General features: G+C 40.6%; 1 protein-coding gene across 3 annotated transcripts in view; it reads right to left on the reverse strand.

The window, feature by feature from the left end:
* ttyh1 (tweety family member 1) overlaps positions 1 to 21,576 on the reverse strand; it is a 71,017-nt gene that overhangs the window by 2,511 nt on the left and 46,930 nt on the right. For 2 of the 3 annotated variants that reach the window (XM_034174635.1, XM_034174634.1), the window contains 7 exons: positions 15,795 to 15,870; positions 15,531 to 15,586; positions 13,092 to 13,184; positions 12,898 to 12,990; positions 12,655 to 12,794; positions 5,727 to 5,888; positions 1,274 to 1,352 (listed from right to left, as the gene is read on the reverse strand). In XM_034174635.1, the coding sequence (XP_034030526.1) occupies positions 1,274 to 1,352; positions 5,727 to 5,888; positions 12,655 to 12,794; positions 12,898 to 12,990; positions 13,092 to 13,184; positions 15,531 to 15,586; positions 15,795 to 15,870 (699 nt within the window). The remainder of the gene's footprint in view (positions 1 to 1,273; positions 1,353 to 5,726; positions 5,889 to 12,654; positions 12,795 to 12,897; positions 12,991 to 13,091; positions 13,185 to 15,530; positions 15,587 to 15,794; positions 15,871 to 21,576) is intronic. The other variant, XM_034174636.1, reaches the window with a different exon arrangement.

Here is a 21,576-nt window from a genome sequence, read left to right on the forward strand (position 1 = left end):
AAGATGAACCATCGCATTGCTGCATTCATCTTTCCCTCAATCCTGACTAGTCTCCCAGTTCCTGCTGCTGAAAAACATCCCCACAGCATGATGCTACCACCACCATGCTTCACTGTAGGAATGGTGCCTGGTTTCCTCCAAACATGATGCCTGACATTCACACCAAAGAGTTCAATTTTTGTCTCATCACATTTGTCTCATTTTGTTTCTCATGGCAAGAGAGTCCTTCAGGCGACTTCTGGCAAAAAAAAAAAATCACATCGTCATTATGGAGTATTGTGTGTAGAATTTTCAGGAAAAATGAATTTCATCCATTTTGGAATGAGGCTGTAATATAACAAAAATGGGGGGGGGGGGGAGTGCAGCACTGTGAATACTTTCTAGATGCACCGTACAGGTCAGTTCAAATGTTAATGATCACAATTAAATGTTTGGGATCAAAGCTCATCAACCAAGATCAAATATCAGTAAGCAGGATCAAAGATCACTGATCATAATCAAGGGCCAGTACTAAAGTACAAAGAGCAATGATCAGTATCAAAGATCGGTTATCATGATCAAAGGTTTATGATCACCAGGATATTGATCAATGCTTGATATGTCTGGCTCAAAGCTCATCAATAAGGACCAAAGTTAAGTGAACACATTCACAGGTAAACAGGCATGATGAAAGGTTTTCAATCAGGATTGGAGCTCAGTGATCAGGAGCAATGAATGTGCTGAAACGCATGAGAAAAATCATGTATATTTTGGGCCCCTACCTAGATCTAAAAAGGAAGTGGCTATTTGTATGTAGCCATATTAATAATTCCAAATTCTTTTCATACGTAGCTCAGCCTTGTTATGGCTGTGATTAGGGGTCATAGTTATGGTTAGGATTAGTAATTGTGGTTAATGTATTTTGTCATCTGTGTATCAATGGCAAATACATGTACAAGTACGTAGCCTCATGATCACATGACCTATGTTAACCAATGAGAGACATGCTATGTACCAAGAGAGTTTCACTATATGAATACATAAACTTAAAAAAAAACCCAAAACCTGCCAAAATTAAAAATCTGTTTTTCTAAACCAACAAAAAATTGGACATAGAACTGCTTGATTCTTAGTCAACAAAGTGTTAATTTACATTTTGTAAGCTTCAAAGAACTGCATGAAATAAAGGCGGGGGCCAGCCGACAGGGTCCTCGCCACCCCATTAGTCCACTGGCTACCAGCAACAATAAGATGGCACTAAAAATGATGGCATCACAAGAACACAAGAACTCACAGAGGGGGGTGGGGACTGCCTGTCAGTCAAGGGTAGGCTCTCATAGCCAGGGTTGCCATTGGAGGAAACGTTTGGAGTCCTGCATAAAGACAGAAAGAGACAAGGATGGAGAGAGAGAGGATGGAGGAGAGAGGGAAAGAGGGGTGAGACATTGAGAAAGAAAGAGGGTCAGGGCCACCAGGTAATGGGAACAAAGGACAGTTTAATAAACAGGAGAGAAGGAGAAAGCGATTAGAAGTGTGGAAAAACAGTGCTGGCTGTAAGCAGTGGAATTAGTGGGGCTCAAACAGCGGCACATGTACAGTCCACTTCTGATGCTCTGCAGGATTTAAGCAATAATCTCCAGCTCCAGCTGTTTAGAAGTGGAGTGGCTCACCAGCTCCATTTCAGCTGTTTCCTAACGACTCTGTTTATCTCCACGCTGAACCCCAGAGAGCTTTTTAAACAACCCCGAGCTGATTCCATTAAAGAAAAGTGGACCGTATCGTCAGGACGAGAGGGATTTCTGAGCCTCTGTAGTTTAGTAGCGCCAGTGTGCATCCCTGTATTAGTGTGTTAATATCAGACTGGGGAGATGTCAAGATGATCAGCTGACATTATAAAAGGTAAAAACGTGGCAAAATATGAGGAGGAAAAAAAAAAAGAAGAGTGGCACAGACACTGAAAAATGACTGGAGCATCACAGGAAACAGACAGATGAAGAGTGATGAAAGAGGTCTTTCATCGGCGCTATGTCAACCTCAGCCTCACAGCGCCGGAGTTTTTACAAGCGACGACCTGCCAATGACCTCTCTCCCCAAAACAGCAGTCAGTAGTCTACTACTGTTTAAGGAAACAGGACGCCATTGGAGACACAATCAAGACGTGTGACCTGACCGAGGGGCCTACGCCGTCTGTCCCGAAGCACTGGACGGACAGATAGACACACAGACAGACAGACAGACAGATCTCTGGAGTTGTGTCTGTTTCTCTGCCTAAACTGTTGTCCATATTGACCTGTCTGTGTGTCTGTCTGCAATGCATGTGCGCTAATCCCAGATGTCTATACATGTGTGCATAAAAGTGTATGAACCTAACTGACTGCACTTCATTCTGTGAATGTCTACTCTGGTGTAGATGGGTGTGCAATATGTGCAATATCAGTTTTTCAGCAATATGCTAAGGAGAATGCATTGCCAGGGGAAAATGTGAATTTTCAGAGAAAAATCTACAGACTAAGGGTCCTATCTTATACTTGGTGCAATGCAGCGCACCTCTCAGTGCGAGTGTTGTAGTTAACCAATACAGTTGTCATTTTCATGGTCAGCGCCCATGTTGGTTAAACGGCAAGTTTATTTGCGCTTATCTGTGCACCTAAAATGAGCGTTGGTGCATTGTTATTATTATGCAGCAGAAAGCGACTGCGCCAAAAACCTGGTCTAAAGTTGAGCACAGAGCTTTTCTGCTATTTATGCGGAGCACCGCTCAGATACGCCTAACACGAATGGGTTCAAGATGCTCGTACTCTCTGCTTCCACACACAGAAATGTGCATTAGTGGCCATATTCATAACAAAAGTGAAATGAAAACAATAATTATTAAAAATAAAAGTATTTTATTTTTAAGGATTTTAAGGTTCTGTTATTGGCCTTTAAAACTGTTCATGGACTTGCACCTCCCTATCTGGCTGACCTGGTCAAGCCCTACGTACCGGCTCGGGCCCTGCGCTCGCAGGGTGCAGGACTTTTATGGGTTCCCAGAGTGAATAAAAAAAGTCTGCTGGTCACAGAGCTTCCTTCTACCGTGCCCCAGCTCTGTGGAGTGGTCTCCCAGCATCTATACGGCAATCAGATAACATGGAGACTAAAAACCCATTTGTTTTCCTTGTTTTATCATTAGTTTTATTGTGTTATTTGTTTTTATTCTTGTGCTCATTTATGGATTTGTCTTTGTTTTTTTTTGTTTTTTTTATGTTTTTAATTCAATTTTTTCTCTGTTTTCGGTATTGTGTTGTGTAAAGCACCCTGAGACAATCTCATCGTGAGTTGGCACTATAGAAATTAATAAATTTGATTTGATTTTCGATTTGAGAGTAAAATCGAATGGAAAATACAAAAACCTTAGTATCTCTAGTTTGTATTAACTAAATTTGTGTTAGCTAAACTGACATCAATTACAGACAACCCCTCTCACCCTTTACATGAGACTGTGGGAATCTTAAGCATCTCCTTCAGTAACAGAACACCTCTGCAGGTCATTCATCCCAACTGCAGTCAGACTCTATAATACCTCAAAATGTTTGTAGCACCATAGCCACCTTCTGATTTTGCACTATTAACTATGTCTTCAGCCACCTTTTGGGCTTTATTACATACACAGCCGTGCAATTTATTCTGTGCAATATTTTTACCATATCTATACATACACACACATATACATACATACGTATATATATATATATATACATATATACATACGTATATATATATATATACATATATACATACATACATACGTATATATATATATATATACACATATATACATACATACGTATATATATATAGACACATATATACATACGAGGTCTGTCAATAAAGTATAGGTCCTTTTTATTTTTTCAAAAACTATATGGATTTCATTCATATGTTTTTACGTCAGACATGCTTGAACACTCGTGCGCATGCGTGAGTTTTTCCACGCCTGTCGGTGACGTCATTCACCTGTAAGCACTCCTTGTGGGAGGAGTCGTCCAGCCCCTCGTCAGAATTCCTTTGTCTGAGAAGTTGCTGAGAGACTGGCGCTTTGTTTGATCATTATTTTTTCTAAACCTGTGAGACACATCGAAGTGGACACGGTTCGAAAAATTAAGCTGGTTTTCGGTGAAACTTTTAACGGCTGATGAGAGATTTTGCAGCGTCGGCTCACAGACGCCGCGACGCTCCGCCACAGGAAAAACACCTCTGTTGGAAGCCTTAAGGACAAGTTGGAACATGTCCAGCTGTTAAACAATTTCTCATATACTCACTCCACTGAAAGCCATCAAAAGCCGCCTGGATTTTACAAATGGTTATCAACACGGAGGTGTTTTTCCTGTGCCGCCGCACCGCGCCGGGTGCGTCCCAACGCGCGGACCCGTCCGCACGTCTTTCATTAAAAAAATCTCCTTTAACAGTGGAATATCCGGATAAAATGCTGAAACCGACTTCTTCTGAAACTTCTCTGTTCTCTCACGACATCCTGGATCAATAGAGCCTGAAATGTGGAGGTTTTCAGCTTGAAACAGGCTGACGACGGTGCCTGGGAGTGCTGCATGACGTCCCGCTCCGCGGGAAGTCCTTAAAGCGACAGTATCACCTCAAAATCTCTCATCAGCCGGTAAAATTTTCACCGAAAACCAGCTTAATTTTTCAAACCGTGTCCACTTCGATGTGCCTCACAGGTTTAGAAAAAATTTTGATCAAACAAAGCGCCAGTCTCTCAGCAACTTCTCAGACAAAGGAATTCCGACGAGGGGCTGGACGACTCCTCCCACAAGGAGTGCTCACAGGCGAATGACGTCACCGACAGGCGTGGAAAAACTCACGCATGCGCACGAGGGTTCAAGCATGTTTGACGTAAAAACATATGAATGAAATCCATATAGTTTTTGAAAAAAATAAAAAGGACCTATACTTTATTGACAGACCTCGTATATATTTATTTTTTCACATAATCTGTTCACATTAGCAGCTTTGCACCCACCAGCAAACATCACAATATATTTTAGTCACCTTTCTTTAATGTAAATATTTTTCTTTTCTTTACTACTGTATGACTATTGTTGCTGCAATGAGTGATTTTCCCCACTGTGAGATCAATAAAGTTTATCTTATGTTTTTATGCTGGTTTTCTTTGTCATTGGGTCCAGGCAGGAAGCAGCAAGACGGGCTTAGCCATCGGAGGGTCTAGCGGTAAGGGTTTGGTTTGGTGGCTGCTAGCATAAATAATCTGCTACATTCATCAACGCTTTACTCACCAGAAAACCTCTCACTTTAGTCACTTCAGTCTGTTCACATTAAGGCTAAGAGCATGACTTGTAAAGAGAATGACAGATGATAATCCAATTGGTTTGATTCATGTTACGCCAAAAACATACCGGATTAATTAACAGACTAAAGTCAATCATTTAGCACCCCACACCTTACTTTGCACTCAGAATACGCGCTGCGTAAACAGAAAAGCACTATGCACTTCAGACCGTATGCTATAGATTAAGAGAGGGCCCTATGTTCCTGTTTGCACATTGGATGTTTTATGTGTGTAATTCCTAGAGTTAAAAAAAAAAACATCTGGGGGGTGGAATGTCACACTTACAGTTCTAGGATCAGCTAACATTCCTCAAACAAATATGTGCCTGATACTAAAAGTGTATCTAAGGGCCGCATCTGGGATGATCTGTCTGTCTGTCTGTCTGTGGGTCTGTGTTACTCACGGGAGGGGTGGCGCACTAGAAAAAGGCGGCGTCCAACCGGCCCCCGGGTAATTATAGAAGGGGGCCCCTCGCTGAGACCCCGTGGACGTCTGTCTACGTGCCTGATGGGAAGTGAAGGGGTCCTCACTCTCGCTGTCCGAGTCTTCGTACTCTTCAGTCTCACTGTCGCCATCCATGAGGGGAAAGAGGAGATGGGGAAAAAAAGTGTGAGCAGGAGTATATTACAGTCTACATATTCATGTTTTTGTCATACATATATATATATATATATATATATATATATATACATATATACATATATATATATATATACACAGTGAGGAAAATAAGTATTTGAACACCCTGCAATTTTGCAAGTTCTCCCACTTAGAAATCATGGAGGGGTCTGAAATTTTCATCTTAGGTGCATGTCCACTGTGACATGCACCTTTTTTTCATCTAAAAAAAAAAAAAAAAAAAAAATCCAGAAATCACAATGTATGATTTTTTAATAATTTATTTGTATGTTACTGCTGCAAATAAGTATTTGAACACCTGTGAAAATCAGTGTTAATATTTGGTACAATAGCCTTTGTTTGCAATTACAGAGGTCGAACGTTTCCTGTAGTTTTTCACCAGGTTTTCACACACTGCAGCAGGGATTTTGGTCCACTCGTCCATACAGATCTTCTCTAGATCTTTCAGGTTTGGAGTTTCAGCTCCCTCCAAAGATTTTCTATTGAGTTCAGGTCTGGAGACTGGCCAGGCCACTCCAGGACCTTGAAATGCTTCTTACGGAGCCCCTCCTTAGTTGCCCTGGCTGTGTGTTTGGGGTCATTGTCATGCTGGAAGACCCAGCCATGACCCATCTTCAATGTTCTTACTGAGGGAAGGAGGTTGTTTGCCAAAATCTCACAATACATGACCCCATCAATCCTCCCTTCAATACAGTGCAGTTGTCCTGTCCCCTTTACAGAAGAGCACCCTCAGAGTATGATGTTTCCATCCCCATGCGTCACGGTTGGGATGGTTTTCTTCATCCTCTAAACATGGTAAGTGGAGTTGATTCCAAAAAGCTCTATTCTGGTCTCATCTGACCACATGACCTTCTCCCATGCCTCCTCTAGATCATCCAGATGGTCACTGGTGAACTTTAAACGGGCCTGGACATGTGCTGGCTTGAGCAGGGGGACCTTGCTGCCCTGCAGGATTTTAAACCATGACAGCATCATGTGTTACTAATGAGAGAGTTACTAAAGAGTGCAGAATAAGAGGACTTCTTAAAGAAAAATTAACAGGTCTGTGTGAGCCAGAATTCTTGATCGTTGGTAGGGGGTCAAATACTTATTTGCAGCAGTAACATACAAATAAATTATTAAAAAAAATCATACATTGTGATTTCCATTTTTTTTTTTTTTTTTTTTTTTTTTTTTTTTTTTTTTTAGATTATGTCTCTCACAGTGGACATGCACCTAAGATGAAAATTTCAGACCCCTCCATGATTTCTAAGTGGGAAAACTTGCAAAACCACAGGGTGTTCAAATACTTATTTTCCTCACTGTATATATATATATATATATATATATATATATATATATATATATATATATATATATGCTCCCATTTTGTATGAGATGAACTCAAAGATCTAAAACTTTTTCCACATACACAATATCACCATTTCCCTCAAATATTGTTCACAAACCAGTCTAAATCTGTGATAGTGAGCACCTCTCCTTTGCTGAGATAATCCATCCCACCTCACAGGTGTGCCATATCAAGATGCTGATTAGACACCATGATTAGTGCACAGGTGTGCCTTAGACTGCCCACAATAAAAGGCCACTCTGAAAGGTGCAGTTTTATCACACAGCACGATGCCACAGATGTCGCAAGATTTAAGGGAGCGTGCAATTGGCATGCTGACAGCAGGAATGTCAACCAGAGCTGTTGCTCGTGTATTGAATGTTCATTTCTCTACCATAAGCCGTCTCCAAAGGTGTTTCAGAGAATTTGGCAGTACATCCAACCAGCCTCACAACCGCAGACCACGTGTAACCACACCAGCCCAGGACCTCCACATCCAGCATGTTCACCTCCAAGATCGTCTGAGACCAGCCACTCAGACAGCTGCTGGAACAATCAGTTTGCATAACCAAAGAATTTCTGCACAAACTGTCAGAAACCGTCTCAGGGAAGCTCATCTGCATGCTCGTCGTCCTCATCGGGGTCTCGACCTGACTCCAGTTCGTCGTCGTAACCGATTTGAGTGGGCAAATGCTCACATTCGCTGGCGTTTGGCACGTTGGAGAGGTGTTCTCTTCACAGATGATGCGAAGGAGATGTGTTGCACTGCATGAGGCAAATGGTGGTCACACCAGATACTGACTGGTATCCCCCCCAATAAAACAAAACTGCACCTTTCAGAGTGGCCTTTTATTGTGGGCAGTCTAAGGCACACCTGTGCACTAATCATGGTGTCTAATCAGCATCTTGATATGGCACACCTGTGAGGTGGGATGGATTATCTCAGCAAAGGAGAAGTGCTCACTATCACAGATTTAGACTGGTTTGTGAACAATATTTGAGGGAAATGGTGACATTGTGTATGTGGAAAAAGTTTTAGATCTTTGAGTTCATCTCATACAAAATGGGAGCAAAACCAAAAGTGTTGCATTTATATTTTTGTTGAGTATATATATATATATATATATATATATGATATTCACAGAAATAGGATAAGATGCCCCTTGCTAAAGGGGAAAAGGGTGTGGCAAGCAGCATCACATACAGAAATGGGTCATGTTTTAAAGATCAGAAAATGGCCTCTTTTTGTTTAGTGCACCACCTCAATCTCTATGAGGTAGTTTGGATCAAATGCTTAATATCTGCTGGTAAGACAGCTGGTGACTTCTATTAGTTTAGTGGCAAGCAATGGATGTGCTGCTGCGCGTACAGACCCCGCGCTAACCATAGCCTTTAACCGTGAAATTAATCATTTGATAGGGGTGTACATTCTTGAGGTGTCCAGCAGGTGTCACTATTCACCAGGTGACAGCACAGCACGCGACAGCTTCTTTTTCTGCTGAAACAACTGACTTTATGCATGCACATTTTCATTAACTTATGCCAAGTTTCTCTCAACATTTTTAGTACAACGGGCCTGTATGGATTCAGAAAACACTGGCAAATCCCCCCCCCCCCCCCCCCCCACCGCCACCCCAAATTACAGAAATTGCATGTGCATACATGCTGAATTTTGTCTGCATGTACATCAACCTACATTTACCAGAAGAAAGAATTAGCCAAAGTTTAACAGCATAAAAAAGTGGAACAAAGGGACCTGCTGAAGACAGAATTGGGAAAAATAATGAGTGCTGTAATTATATCATCCAAAGGTTGGACTCCATCGCTGAAATAAGGAAATAACGATTCAACATGAAAAAGGACGTAAAAACTTCTTACTACTTCAAAACTATCGCTGACCCAGGATCGTTTCAAGGGTAAGTCTCCATCATGGAGATGAAGGAGAGAATAATGTCTCATAAATGGTATTGCATTGCAGTGGCGGGTGTCACCCACCATTAGTTCCAGTTTTGACGCTTTCTCCACACAGGATGAGTTTGATTATATCCCGCCTTGCCTGAGTACCTCTGGGTACCCAACTCTCTTTTCTCCTCTGGTGGAAGACAAGGGGGTCAATCACAGCCTGCGGCACTGGTCTGACACCCCCCTTCTCCACTGTGGTACCCAGAGCGAGTTTTGTGGCATTCACAAATTTCCCCATTGAGACACTAATAAAGGAACATGTTGTCCTGTCTCAAATTAGTGATATCATTTGGCCATATGAATAAATTTGTAATTACACTTTACATTTAGTTACAGTGGCTTGCAAAAGTACTCAGCCCCTTGGTAATTTCACGCATTTTAATTTGTTTATGGCATTTCAGATATAAAAAGTAAATCAGGCTTCTCAATATAAAAATTTCAAAATGATCTTCAACTTGTAAATCTCTACAAGTTGATATAAATTAAGTAAAGATATAAAAGCCAAGATGATGGGTTGCATAAGTAACCAGCCCCTTTGGTATAATACCTGTAAATAATCAGTTTAATTGCCAGTTTTCTTCAGACAAGTCAGGGGATGGATACATGAACATTTCCAAGTCACTAAATATGTCTTGAACTTTATTTACATCCGTTATGAAGAAATACAAACAGTGTGGTGCTCTATGATAAATCTATGTGGAGTAGACAGTTCTCAAAAACCGAGTGACTGTGCAAGAAGAAGAGTGAGGAAAGCCACCAAGAAACCCTGACAACCTGGAAGAAGTTACAGGCTTCTGTTGCTGTGATTGGAGAAATTGTGCATAGTGTATGTTTTGCATTTTGTAAAACTAATCATTTACAGGTATTATACCAAAGGGGCTGATTACTTATGCAACCCATCATCGTGGCTTTAACATTTTTAATTAATTTATATCAAGTTGTAGAAATTTACTTTCAGTTTGAGTCTAAGGAAGATAATTTTAGAAATTTTTATATTGAGAAGCCTGACTTACTACTTTTTGTATTTGAAATGCCATAAACAAATTAAAATGTGTGAAATACCAGGGGGCTGAATACTTTTGCAAGCCACTGTAGAAAGGAGAATGTCTACGTAATTACAGAGTGCAGTAGGATAAGTAAAGATAAATACAGTCAATTATTGAAACAGGCTTGATGGACAGCAGAATAACTGTACAGCTCCTAAGGACAGGTCTGGATTACCTGTAGATATTGTTCATACAGCCCAAAAAAATAAAGTAAATAAAATTAAAATACAAGAACATTGGTGAAAGCGGGAACTTTTCTTCGATCTTTCATACATGCTATGAATCTCTTAGTAGCAGTGTTTTTCTTCCATGAGGCCCACTGTTTGAAATTCAGTGTAAAGTGTCACAGAATAGGCCCAATCTTTTGAAATCTAGTTTCATGAAAATAATTTGTATTATGGAACACCAAAATGCTGTAATGATGTTATTTGATTGGTGAATTGTATGTCATGTGGCATTGATTTGTACCATTCTATAGAAAAACAGTCCATTGTATGATTTGCATAGTTTTCGTGCAATTTGGTTCCATTTAAAATTTATTTTGATTCCATAGGTTTCACAACACAGAACAACTCCACTGACGTTTCATAAACATGCATCCATAATATGAGGAGACTAAATACAGTATGTTATAAGCCAATTAGAAGCTTGCACAGTGTTCTTGGAAAGATTTAGAAGCACTGTCATGGAGGATTAGAAAAGTTCCTATTGTGATTTGTCTCTGGATTGAGGATAACAAACTTAAGTACTTTTTAACCTGTCTAATTTTTAGTAAAATATCACACTAGAAGGATCTACGTAGGTGTCATATAAAACAAACAGTGAATGTTTTCCAGTCATGCAATGGTAACGTTTTTATGAGCTGAAAGCTAGAATGTTCCATTCAACAAGGCAAAGCCAAGAAAATATTCTTACCATTGCACTCATAAATATTCATTTTTTGTATACTAACATACAGTTAATTTAAAAAAGAAATTTTCTGTCTCTGCCACCACATATGGATCTACCGTAAAATTCAGTGTAATGTTTTGTAAAATAGGCCCAAAGTTTTGAAATTTAGTTTCATGATAACTGGTACTGACATAGACATAATTTCAAAAAAGTCTGAAATTTACTGGCTCTGTCACTTTATGTGGATCGAACGTAATGGTGCATTTACACATAGGCAAGACGTGTTACGAATGTCATATTTGCGTCATTCTTGGCACATTCCTGACATTCTTAATGTGACTTAATGCATCTGAATAGGTTTCTTAATAATGCGTGTTGCTGTGTGATATTCCACAAATGTCACGCACCACCCTTTCGCCTCATGTCGTGGAGGTAGCAAATGAGCGTGGTGATCTGTCGTGATTAGTGGTGATCCTTAATAGAGTGTCACAGTGTTCTTCTCTGACATGCGCACAATTAAACCCTGCTGCACCGCATTCAGTTTCATTGCTGCAGTATGCCGTAGAAGGACAGTGATGCCAAGTCGGCTAAGAGTTTAGTTCCAATGCTCCTCAGCGCGCTCCTGCAGGTGTTCCACCTGCATGTGCCGAATGTTTGGGAAAACGAGTGAGACCAGAGCCGCGTGAAGCCACACATCTGGCTCTCTTAGTCTCCTCCTGCTTTCTGTGCCATGCAGTCACAAAGTTCTTCTGCTGTGGATTTTGAGGAGCAAACTGGAGTGATCTGAATTGTTCAGCAACTGATGGTAGGATGAATATGGGGGTGTGTGTGGAGACAATTTGCCTCATTCACAACATGACAGAATGTAACAATGCGCTGTTACGTGCGATTTTTCTTGACCATGTGTAATGGTTCCTGATAATTCTCCAGCAACACATGCCATTAATCATAACGCGTCGTAACAGGTTGCAGCAGTTCCTGAGGACACCTGATGCCTCTGCCCCGAATCATCACATTCGTGATCAGCGGCCAATAATGTATAATTCGTGGCATTCGTGACTTGCCATCATTATTTGTAAACGCAGCATAAAAGTCATTGCAATGTGTTATAGAATAGGTCCAATCTTTTAAACTTTGATAAGTTGTACTGACATTAATTAAAAAAGAAGTTTGAAATTTTATGTAGATCCAGCCAAAATGCAATGAATTTTATCCCAACTTTCCCATTTTAATCCAACTTTCACTTTAAAATCTATTAAAATGGGTTAATTAGTGAATTAAGGACCACACCAATTGACAGATCCAGGTGATAACCTCACTGGCACAGGTTTAAACACATCCAAATGTTCTCCTAAACATTTTAAAATGCAAAATAACAGTGATTATGTCAATGCACTATTCCTACACTCTCAGCTAATCTACTGTGCTTGTATGTGATGCACACAGACACCGCCGCCTCTCACCCGGGGAAGCTCCTCCAGGCTCCTGGCAGAGAGCAGAGGATAGCGGTGAAGGCCAGAGCAGAGAGGAAAGAGTACAGGAAGAGGTAAAGCAATCCCTCCATCCCGTCATAGCACAGCCCTTTCAACGAGTCAATGTAGTCCTGAAAGAAAGAGTCACAGACAGAGTCAGACCAATCAATGGCAGGAAGCTCGCCACAGCTTGGTAAGGACTTGTTTTTGGTCACACACACATCTCCTGGTCACCTTATTCAGACCTCTGCAGTTCAACAAAGCCACCAGTTGATGAAAGTTGCCCTCTGTAGAGTTGAGTATCTGCTGAACCTTCCTGAGTGATTTCTGCAATGTCAAGAAAAGTGTAGAAGCATTTGAGGAAGTCACTAAAGTAGGTTGCTATGTGACAGAAACATTTACACCACTATTAGAGATAAGAGATGTACCTCAGCTTTGGGGAACTGCGTGAGAGCATTTCTGTCCAGACTGGAGAGGTGTGTGTGAATGTTGGACAGCGCCCTCTGCGACTGGGTCAGCAGCTAAAGTCACAAGAATGAAGAGTTTTATTGAGCTCGATAGCTGAAATTAAATACAGTATGAGTGTATCCCCCAATGTAAAGGAGTCATATTAGACACATTTCAACTAAGAGAATACAGATCACCTAGTAGCCAAAAACACTCTATACACAAACTGGTGGTCAGACTGACAATCGCCAATGTGGCCACCCTCTGCCATCTGACCAACCAAACAACCAACCATTTAAATTTTATCATTTAACTAGTAAATTTGAAACATAAATAAACATAGTTTGAGCCTTTGTGGCCTAGCCAGGTCCTTTAAGGCCCATACTTATTTATTCCTAAACTTTGGGGATCTGACCTGATGAGGAGTGGCCACTGTTCCTTTCCTCGTTGCCTAATATGTCCTAAAATGAAAGCAGATAGGTACCCTTTTTACTGCTGGGTGAGCCAGTCCAGGCCAAGGCTTCAACCAATAACCATCTGCAGAGAAAACCAGTACTCAAACCACTAAATTATCATGCCCCATGCTGTGGCCTACAGCAGTGTTCAAAAGCCATTTATTACAAATTAAATACGAGGTCTAATAGAAAAGTATCCGACCTTATTATTTTTTTCAAAAACCATATGGATTTGAATCACGTGTGATTGCGTCAGACAAGCTTGAACCCTCATGCGCATGCGTGAGTTTTTCCACGCCTGTCGGTTGCGTCATTCGCCTGTGAGCAGGCTTTGAGTGAGGAGTGGTCCACCCCCTTGGCGGATTTTCATTGTCAGGAAATGGCGGAATGATCTGGGCTTTTTTCTCCATCAGAATTTTTTCAGAAACTGTTAGAGACTGGCAGCTGGAAACCATTAGAAAAAATTATCTGGCTTTCGGTGAAAATTTTACGGGCTTCACAGAGAATAAGGACTGTTACTACAGCTTTAAGGACGCTCGGCGCGCCGTGCTCCGTGCCACCATTGAGAGCCACAAACCACCGGATCATTTCTAAACGGATGGCTCTGTGGAGCCGGACCGTCGTGTGCCATTTCTCTGGTTATCACAAGAGCTGGACAACAACCATTTTCCGGCAGATTTCACTTTTAACAAGAGATTTTGTCATGGAAAGCCGAGCGGAGGCTTCGCGCGTCATGACCGATTTGCTGATGGAGCGAGACAAAGCAACACCTCCGTTTTGGTCTCACAGGACGGCTTTGAGATGGCGTTCAGACAGCTGTCGGTGGTTTTTCCATCGAGTGATTATCCGAGAAATTGTGGATGTGCCTGGACATGCCAGAACATGTCCCATGAGACTTCATCACGGCGCTGCTGTGCGCCATGCGGCACCGCCGCGACGCACGAAGCCTCCGCTCCTCTTTCTATGACAAAAACTCCTGTAACAGTGGAATGTGCTGTTCATTTCCAAACTGGACACTGTGTTTTATCCGGGACGTCGTCTGACTAGCACAGGAATTGTGAAAAGACGTGGACATCAGCACTTTTTCGGCACATTGAGACAGACGTGCGGAGGAATTCCACGCGTCGCGGCAGTGCCGCATGGCGCAAAGCAATGCCGTGATGAAGCCTCACGGGACATGTTCTGGCATGTCCAGGCACATCCACAATTTCTTGGATAATCACTCGAGTGTCCTTAAAGCTGTAGTAACAGTCCTTATTCTCTGTGAAGCCTGTAAAATTTTCACCAAAAGCCAGATAAATTTTTCTAATGGTTTCCAGCTGCCAGTCTCTAACAGTTTCTGAAAAAATTCTGATGGAAAAAAAGCCCAAATCATTCCGCCATTTCCTGACAATGAAAATCCGCCGAGGGGGTGGACCACTCCTCACTCAAAGCCTGCTCACAGGCGAATGACGCAATCGACAGGCGTGGAAAAACTCACGCATGCGCACAAGGGTTCAAGCTTGTCTGACGCAATCACACGTGATTCAAATCCATATGGTTTTTGAAAAAAATAATAAGGTTGGATACTTTTCTAATAGACCTCGTATATTAAAAATATTTTATTTTCAATATCAATACCAAAATGTAGTAGGGGTGGTGGACAAGTGGTTAATCCACTTGGTTTCAGTGCGGAAGGTTCCCTGTTCGAATCCCACCCCTACCACATTTCTCCATGTACTGTGGAGATGCATCAGGAACGGCATCCAGTGTAAAACTTGTGCCAATTCAACATGCAGATCCACCTTGGATTTGCTGTGGTGACTCAGAGTGCAAAACAAGGGAGCAGCCGAAGGGACTTACTATCAAAACCAAAATGTAAAAAAATCAAACAAACAAATTTGTACAATATGACCCCTTTAATGTTTGTGCATGTGCTCCAGTAGGTTTGTGTGCAATGTCATATAACATGACGGACCACATTACCTGCTGGAAGGGACTGTTCATGTGCCTGCTGCAGGTCAAGTAGTAGTCCAGCACATCTGAATAGGGGACAAAACGTCAGAGCACAACAGATCAATGCACAAAAGAACAGGTGTGGGGATGCTTACCTTTGTTATTATGTTACATTGTGCTGACTTAAGCACAGCTGGGGGCAAATTAAATGCATGACACAAATGGAAAAAAAATCAGCAGCCGCTAGAACTTTCACACTATGTAGCTTCATACGGAGAAAAAGTAATGCAGTACCTGAACTGGTCCCAGCACTGAACTGAGTGGAGTTCAGGACAAACATGTTTGGATCTGAGCAGAAGTCACTGAGAGCCTGGCAGAGGGGCACCAAAGAAAAAGATGGCAGGAGGAAGATGGTCAGAGAGATAAGTGGAGGAGAAAAAAAGGAAGGCAGGAGAAAGTGATCAGAAAATTTAGCTGGCACACTGACCGACTTACCTCCAGGGTGGCACAATTAGATTTCAATCAAAACCACAATTTGGCAGCATGCAGTTGTGTAACCACAAAATGCTACAATCTGAAAACTGTAAGTCTTCAGCACTGCGCCATGTCCTACTGTGGTCACCATGATACCTGCTATTAAAATACAATTTTCTGTTTGGACCCAGGATGCTGCAATTTTTTTAAGTTTATTGAAGAAAAACATTTTTTATTATTATTTACCATGTTCTTGGAAATGTCTTAAAAGGTAAAAGTTAAATGGACAACTGACTGACAAGCAAACGTTTACTGATAACGTTACCGCTGAAGGAGTATAATGAATTATGAAGTGTATCATCCAGTACTATCCGCTCAGTTTCAGCCAAATGCTGAAACTGAGCTTAATGTTGTTGTTGCTTAATGCTGACAAATTATATCATATTTATTGTCTTTCTGCCACCTGATTCTGTTTTTTTTTCTCTCTGAAGTGTGTATTATCAATTGTGTTAGTAGCATGGCCCAAGCAGAGTGTCACCCCCTTTGAGTCTGGTCTGCTTGAGGTTTCTTCCTCAAATCATCAGAGGGAGTTTTTCCTTACCACTGTCACCTGTGTTCTTGCACTAGGGGTTGGTAAAGTTAGATCTTACTTGTGTGAAGCACCTTGAGGCAGCTTTGTTGTGATTTGGCGCTATATAAATGAAAAGAAATTGAAAATTGAAATTCAAACTGGTAGGATGGAGCTTCAGAGTGCAGATGGTTAATGACCCAAAGGTATTTCCAAAACAACCCAAGAACCTCTCAAGACAGAGAAATGGAAAACTCTTCAAAAGCTTTTCATTTAACTGAAGGCAGAAAGACCCACAAACCAGCAGCAACTGAAGGAGGCTGCAGTAAAGGTCGGGCAAAGCATCTCAAGCGAGGAAACTCTGCATTTTGAGATGTCAGTGGGTTCCAGGCTTCAGGCAGTCATTGACTGCTACAGATTTTCATCCAAGTATGGACGCTAATCCTTTTATTTGTTATTGTTTATTGTCCACTGACTTTTGTCCTCTGAAAATGGAGGGACTGTAAAAAGAAAAACGGCTGTAATACTTTAAGGGTTAATATAATGTTGCTTGTCATTTGGCGGCCCCCTGTATTATTCAGGGTCGCCACAGCAGAGCCAGTACATCTGCACATTTGGGATTTGGCACAAGTTTTACACCGGATGCTCTTCCTGATACAATTCTTTCCCAGAGAAACACACACACACACACACACACACACACACACACACACACACACACACACACACACACACACACACACACACACACACACACACACACACACACACACACACACACACACACACACCATGGTCTTCCTAAGTGGTCTCCCATCCAAGTACTAATCGGGGCCTACCCTCCTTAGCTTCTGAGAGCTGACAGAATCAGATGGACACAAAGCAGAGCAACTGTGAAAGGTTCATAGAATATTTTCCTTAAACGTCTGAATACAAGCTGAAAGTCAACACTTCCATCAGGTCAATGCACAACAAAATACAAGCATTATTTATGAGAAAGCAATACTGAGTCATCAAAGGAATGATATGTTATGGTCTGAACTATTTGGTGGCTCTTCATAACTTTATGTACAGTATGTTGGTTTGTGCATCCCACTGGTGCATAACCTGGAGGCTTCTTGCTCTGTAAAAGACTGCAGCGCAGTTTATGTATTATTTCACTGGCACACCATCTCTACTTTATGTGTACGTTTATGCCTAGAATGCAGTGGTGGGCACACCTAAAAGTTAGCTTTGATACCTGTTAATCCAATAACTTAAAGGCCAGTTGTTTTAACGATAAGTCAATAAATTGATTAAACATTTAGCTGAAGGTAGCACTAACTTTTTTTATATGAATTTATCTTTGGTGTAGCTTTTATGATTCTAAAACCCAGAATAACAGACCTAAAGAAATGAAATTTGAATATGTTGAAGTGTAAACATGGGAATTCTCAAAAAGGATAAGCAGTGGCTACAGATACATAGAAGATTCTGGTTGGCTGATGGCACAGGCAACCCTTACTCAGCCAATCACGGTCACTTTTCCTTGGGTTTCTACAGATACGGCTGATTCATTAACCTAAACCTAACCCTGATATACTGTACTTGAAATTCTTCCACCCGTGTATATACATATTTTTTTCATCTCTCTATAGTTTTATACCTGCCATACTGTATCGGTAGAAATCATGTTTTGGGATACAGCTTCTTTACCTGCAGACACTTTGAGAAGGTTTAGCATGCCAAGATGAGACGATAATCGAGATGTACAAAAATAATTAAATGAACAAATGAAATTAAACAGTAATTTCCATTTAACATACAGTTCATTCATAGTACAGAAAGTATTAAATGAATAACAAAAAAATATATAAAAATAATTTTACTAATTAATGCATTTTCTGTCTTGTCCCCTTGATTCTCCATCTCCTTGAGGTCATGCTGGTTTCCTTTGCATAATGTATGAATTTTGCTTACAGGAACAAACATATGATTTTAGGGTTTGCAAATATTTATGACGGATAAACGTTTTTAAAGAAAATGTTAACTAACTTAAATTGAGCAGAACTAAATATACTCATATTGGAAGCAAATTGTCCACTAATGGTTTTCAGTTAGTTGAAAAGCTAATCCACGAACAAAAACGTTGGTCTCCCTAATTAGCTGTTCGCTTAACTGTGCTCACCACTGCTACAATGCTACAAACCAGTAAGAAAACCTGGAATTTAGACCAGGATCTAGGCCTCATAACTTTAGTCACATTGTATTGTAAAATCTTGGTAACCTTAACCCTCTGGAGTCGTATGACGCGTCTCAAAAGTCACATGACCAAATTAAGTGGTCGTCCCATCGAAACCACCAGATCCTAAGTTTCCATTTGAATGTGTTGAAAGTGCGAACTTCAAACGAGATTTAAATAGGTCTCGTATAACTTGAATTCTGATTAATAATTTCTGCTATTTTTTCCTGAGTATTATGGTCATTTTTGCTGTGCAGCAAAAACGGAACTCACAAACGGGACTCTCATTTCCGGGTTGAGCTCCATTTCACTGCAGGAGAAGCAGAGGAAAAAATACACAATTTCCCCTTTATCGTTGGAAAAACGCATGACCTAAGCTAATCAAAAATCACCAATCCCATGTGGGTTGATCACCAATCCATGTGGGGTGGTCGCTGAGGACATTCTGGTCAAAACCTCACAGAAGGCAGACAAAAGTACCAACACTGCCTCCAGGTGGACAACAGGAGGAGGACACTACTGTGGGTGAGGCATGTGTCCAATAGCATCTTATTTTTTGTAAATAGTTGTACAAAAAAATGCCTGAAGCATTTCATGCATTTTATTGTAAATAGTTGTATATAACTTTGTTGTTTGCTACATTTGTGCATATGTTTTTGAAATTTTGAAACACCGAGGCCGCGCGGCACCAGCGCAGTGCAGATCCATCCCGGTGACAAACAACGCAGGCTGTTAACATCGGCGATCGACAAGCTGCTCATAAGCCGACCATGGGGCCTAAGAAGGTTCTGACAGCGGAGGAAGGTGACGATATTAAAAAATCTCTGGACTTTCTATCAGAGGAGATTTCTGTTGTGAAGCAGCAACAGAAATCAATTATGGATCTGGTGGAGGAGGTGAAGGCATTACGGCTCCAGAATGCCGAGAAAGACCGGCATCTGGTGCAGCTGGAAAATAGAGTGGCTGAATTGGAGCAGTACACCAGAATCAACGACGTCATCATCACAGGTCTTCACATCAAACCACGGTCCTACGCACGGGCGGTAACAGATGAGAGCGGAGGGGAGCCCAGTGAACAGGAGGTCAGCTCTGTGGAAAAACAGGTTGCTGATTTCCTCCTATCTAAAGGTATAGAAATGGATTTAAATAACATTGAAGCGTGCCACCCTCTGCCCCAGAGAAATGACGGTGATAAACGAACCGTCATCATGAGATTTATCAACAGAAAACACAAAACAGCACTGTTAAAACAAGGAAGAAAACTGAAAGGGACAAACGTATTCATCAATGAACATCTCACCAAACGGAATGCCGACATCGCCAGGAAAGCACGCTTCTTAAAGAAACAGGGAAAAATCCAGCACACATGGACTTCAAACTGTAAAATATTCATCAAACTGAACGGATTACCAGAACAAGCAAAAGTCATGGCAATAAGGAACATCGAGGAGCTGGACAAATATGAACAATAGTGTTTCTTAAAGCGAGGATCTGGACAAATATGACCAATAAGGTATGAGGACACAAACACATCACAACACCATGACACAGACCAGAGGAACCTATTCATCTACTACCTATTCATCTACATCTGGAGACAAGAAGGATATAACTCAAAGGATTGCTGATCATGGAAAAGTAGAACTGAGAACATTTAAATACACAGACCACAATGTACTGGACTTGGAGCACGATATAGACCCGGACAATAATTTCTTCTCAAATATCAATGACAGTTGTTGCTATTATACAGATGAACAGTTTAATCGGATCATTAAAACGGATAACAAATTATCAATAATCCATTTCAACAGCAGAAGTCTATATGCAAACTTTAACAACATTAAAGAATATTTAAGTCAGTTTAAAAAAATATTTAACATAATTGCTATATCAGAAACATGGATCAATGAAGATAAAGGAATGGATTTTGAACTGGATGGATATGAATTTAATTGTGTAAACAGAAAAAATAAGAGTGGAGGAGGAGTGGCTGTGTATGTGGATAAGAACATGGATTATAAAATAGTAGACAATATGACAACTGTGATTGATAACTTATTAGAATGTATAACTATTGAAATATGTGAAGAAAAAAGCAAAAATGTATTAGTCAGCTGTATATATAGAGCACCAGGATCTTGTATTGAAACATTCACTGACTGTATGGGAAAAATGTTCTCAAAAACTAATCAAAAAACTGTGTTCATTTGTGGTGACTTAAATATTGATCTGCTCAATCCAAATAAGCATAAAATAACAGATGAATTTATCAGTATAATGTACAGTATGAGTTTATATCCAAAAATCACCAGGCCAAGCAGAATTACATCCCATAGTGCGCCACCTTAATTGATAATATATTTAGCAATGATATTGAGAATAACACTGTGAGTGGATTATTAATCAATGACATTAGTGATCATCTACCAGTTTTCATCGTTTATAATAGAAACCATCGGCGGAATCAGCCAGAGGAGAAAATAAAATACAGGCGAATGCGGACAGAGGAAAACATGAACACACTAAAGAAGGATTTACAGGAGCAAAACTGGGAAAAGGTATACAGTGAAAGTGATGTTGATAGTGCATATGAAACTTTTTTACAAATATTTACATCATTATATGATAAAAATTGTCCAATTAAACAAGACTACAGAAAACAAAAAATCCAAGCTCGACCATGGATGACGAAAGGGTTACGAAATGCATGTAATAAGAAAAATACACTGTATAGAGAATTCATAAAACTAAAGACTAAAGAGGCAGAAAATAGATATAAGAAATACAAAAATAGATTAACTAATATTATA

The sequence above is a fragment of the Thalassophryne amazonica genome, chromosome 7 (assembly GCF_902500255.1).
Source record: "Thalassophryne amazonica chromosome 7, fThaAma1.1, whole genome shotgun sequence".
Taxonomy (NCBI): Eukaryota; Metazoa; Chordata; class Actinopteri; order Batrachoidiformes; family Batrachoididae; genus Thalassophryne; species Thalassophryne amazonica.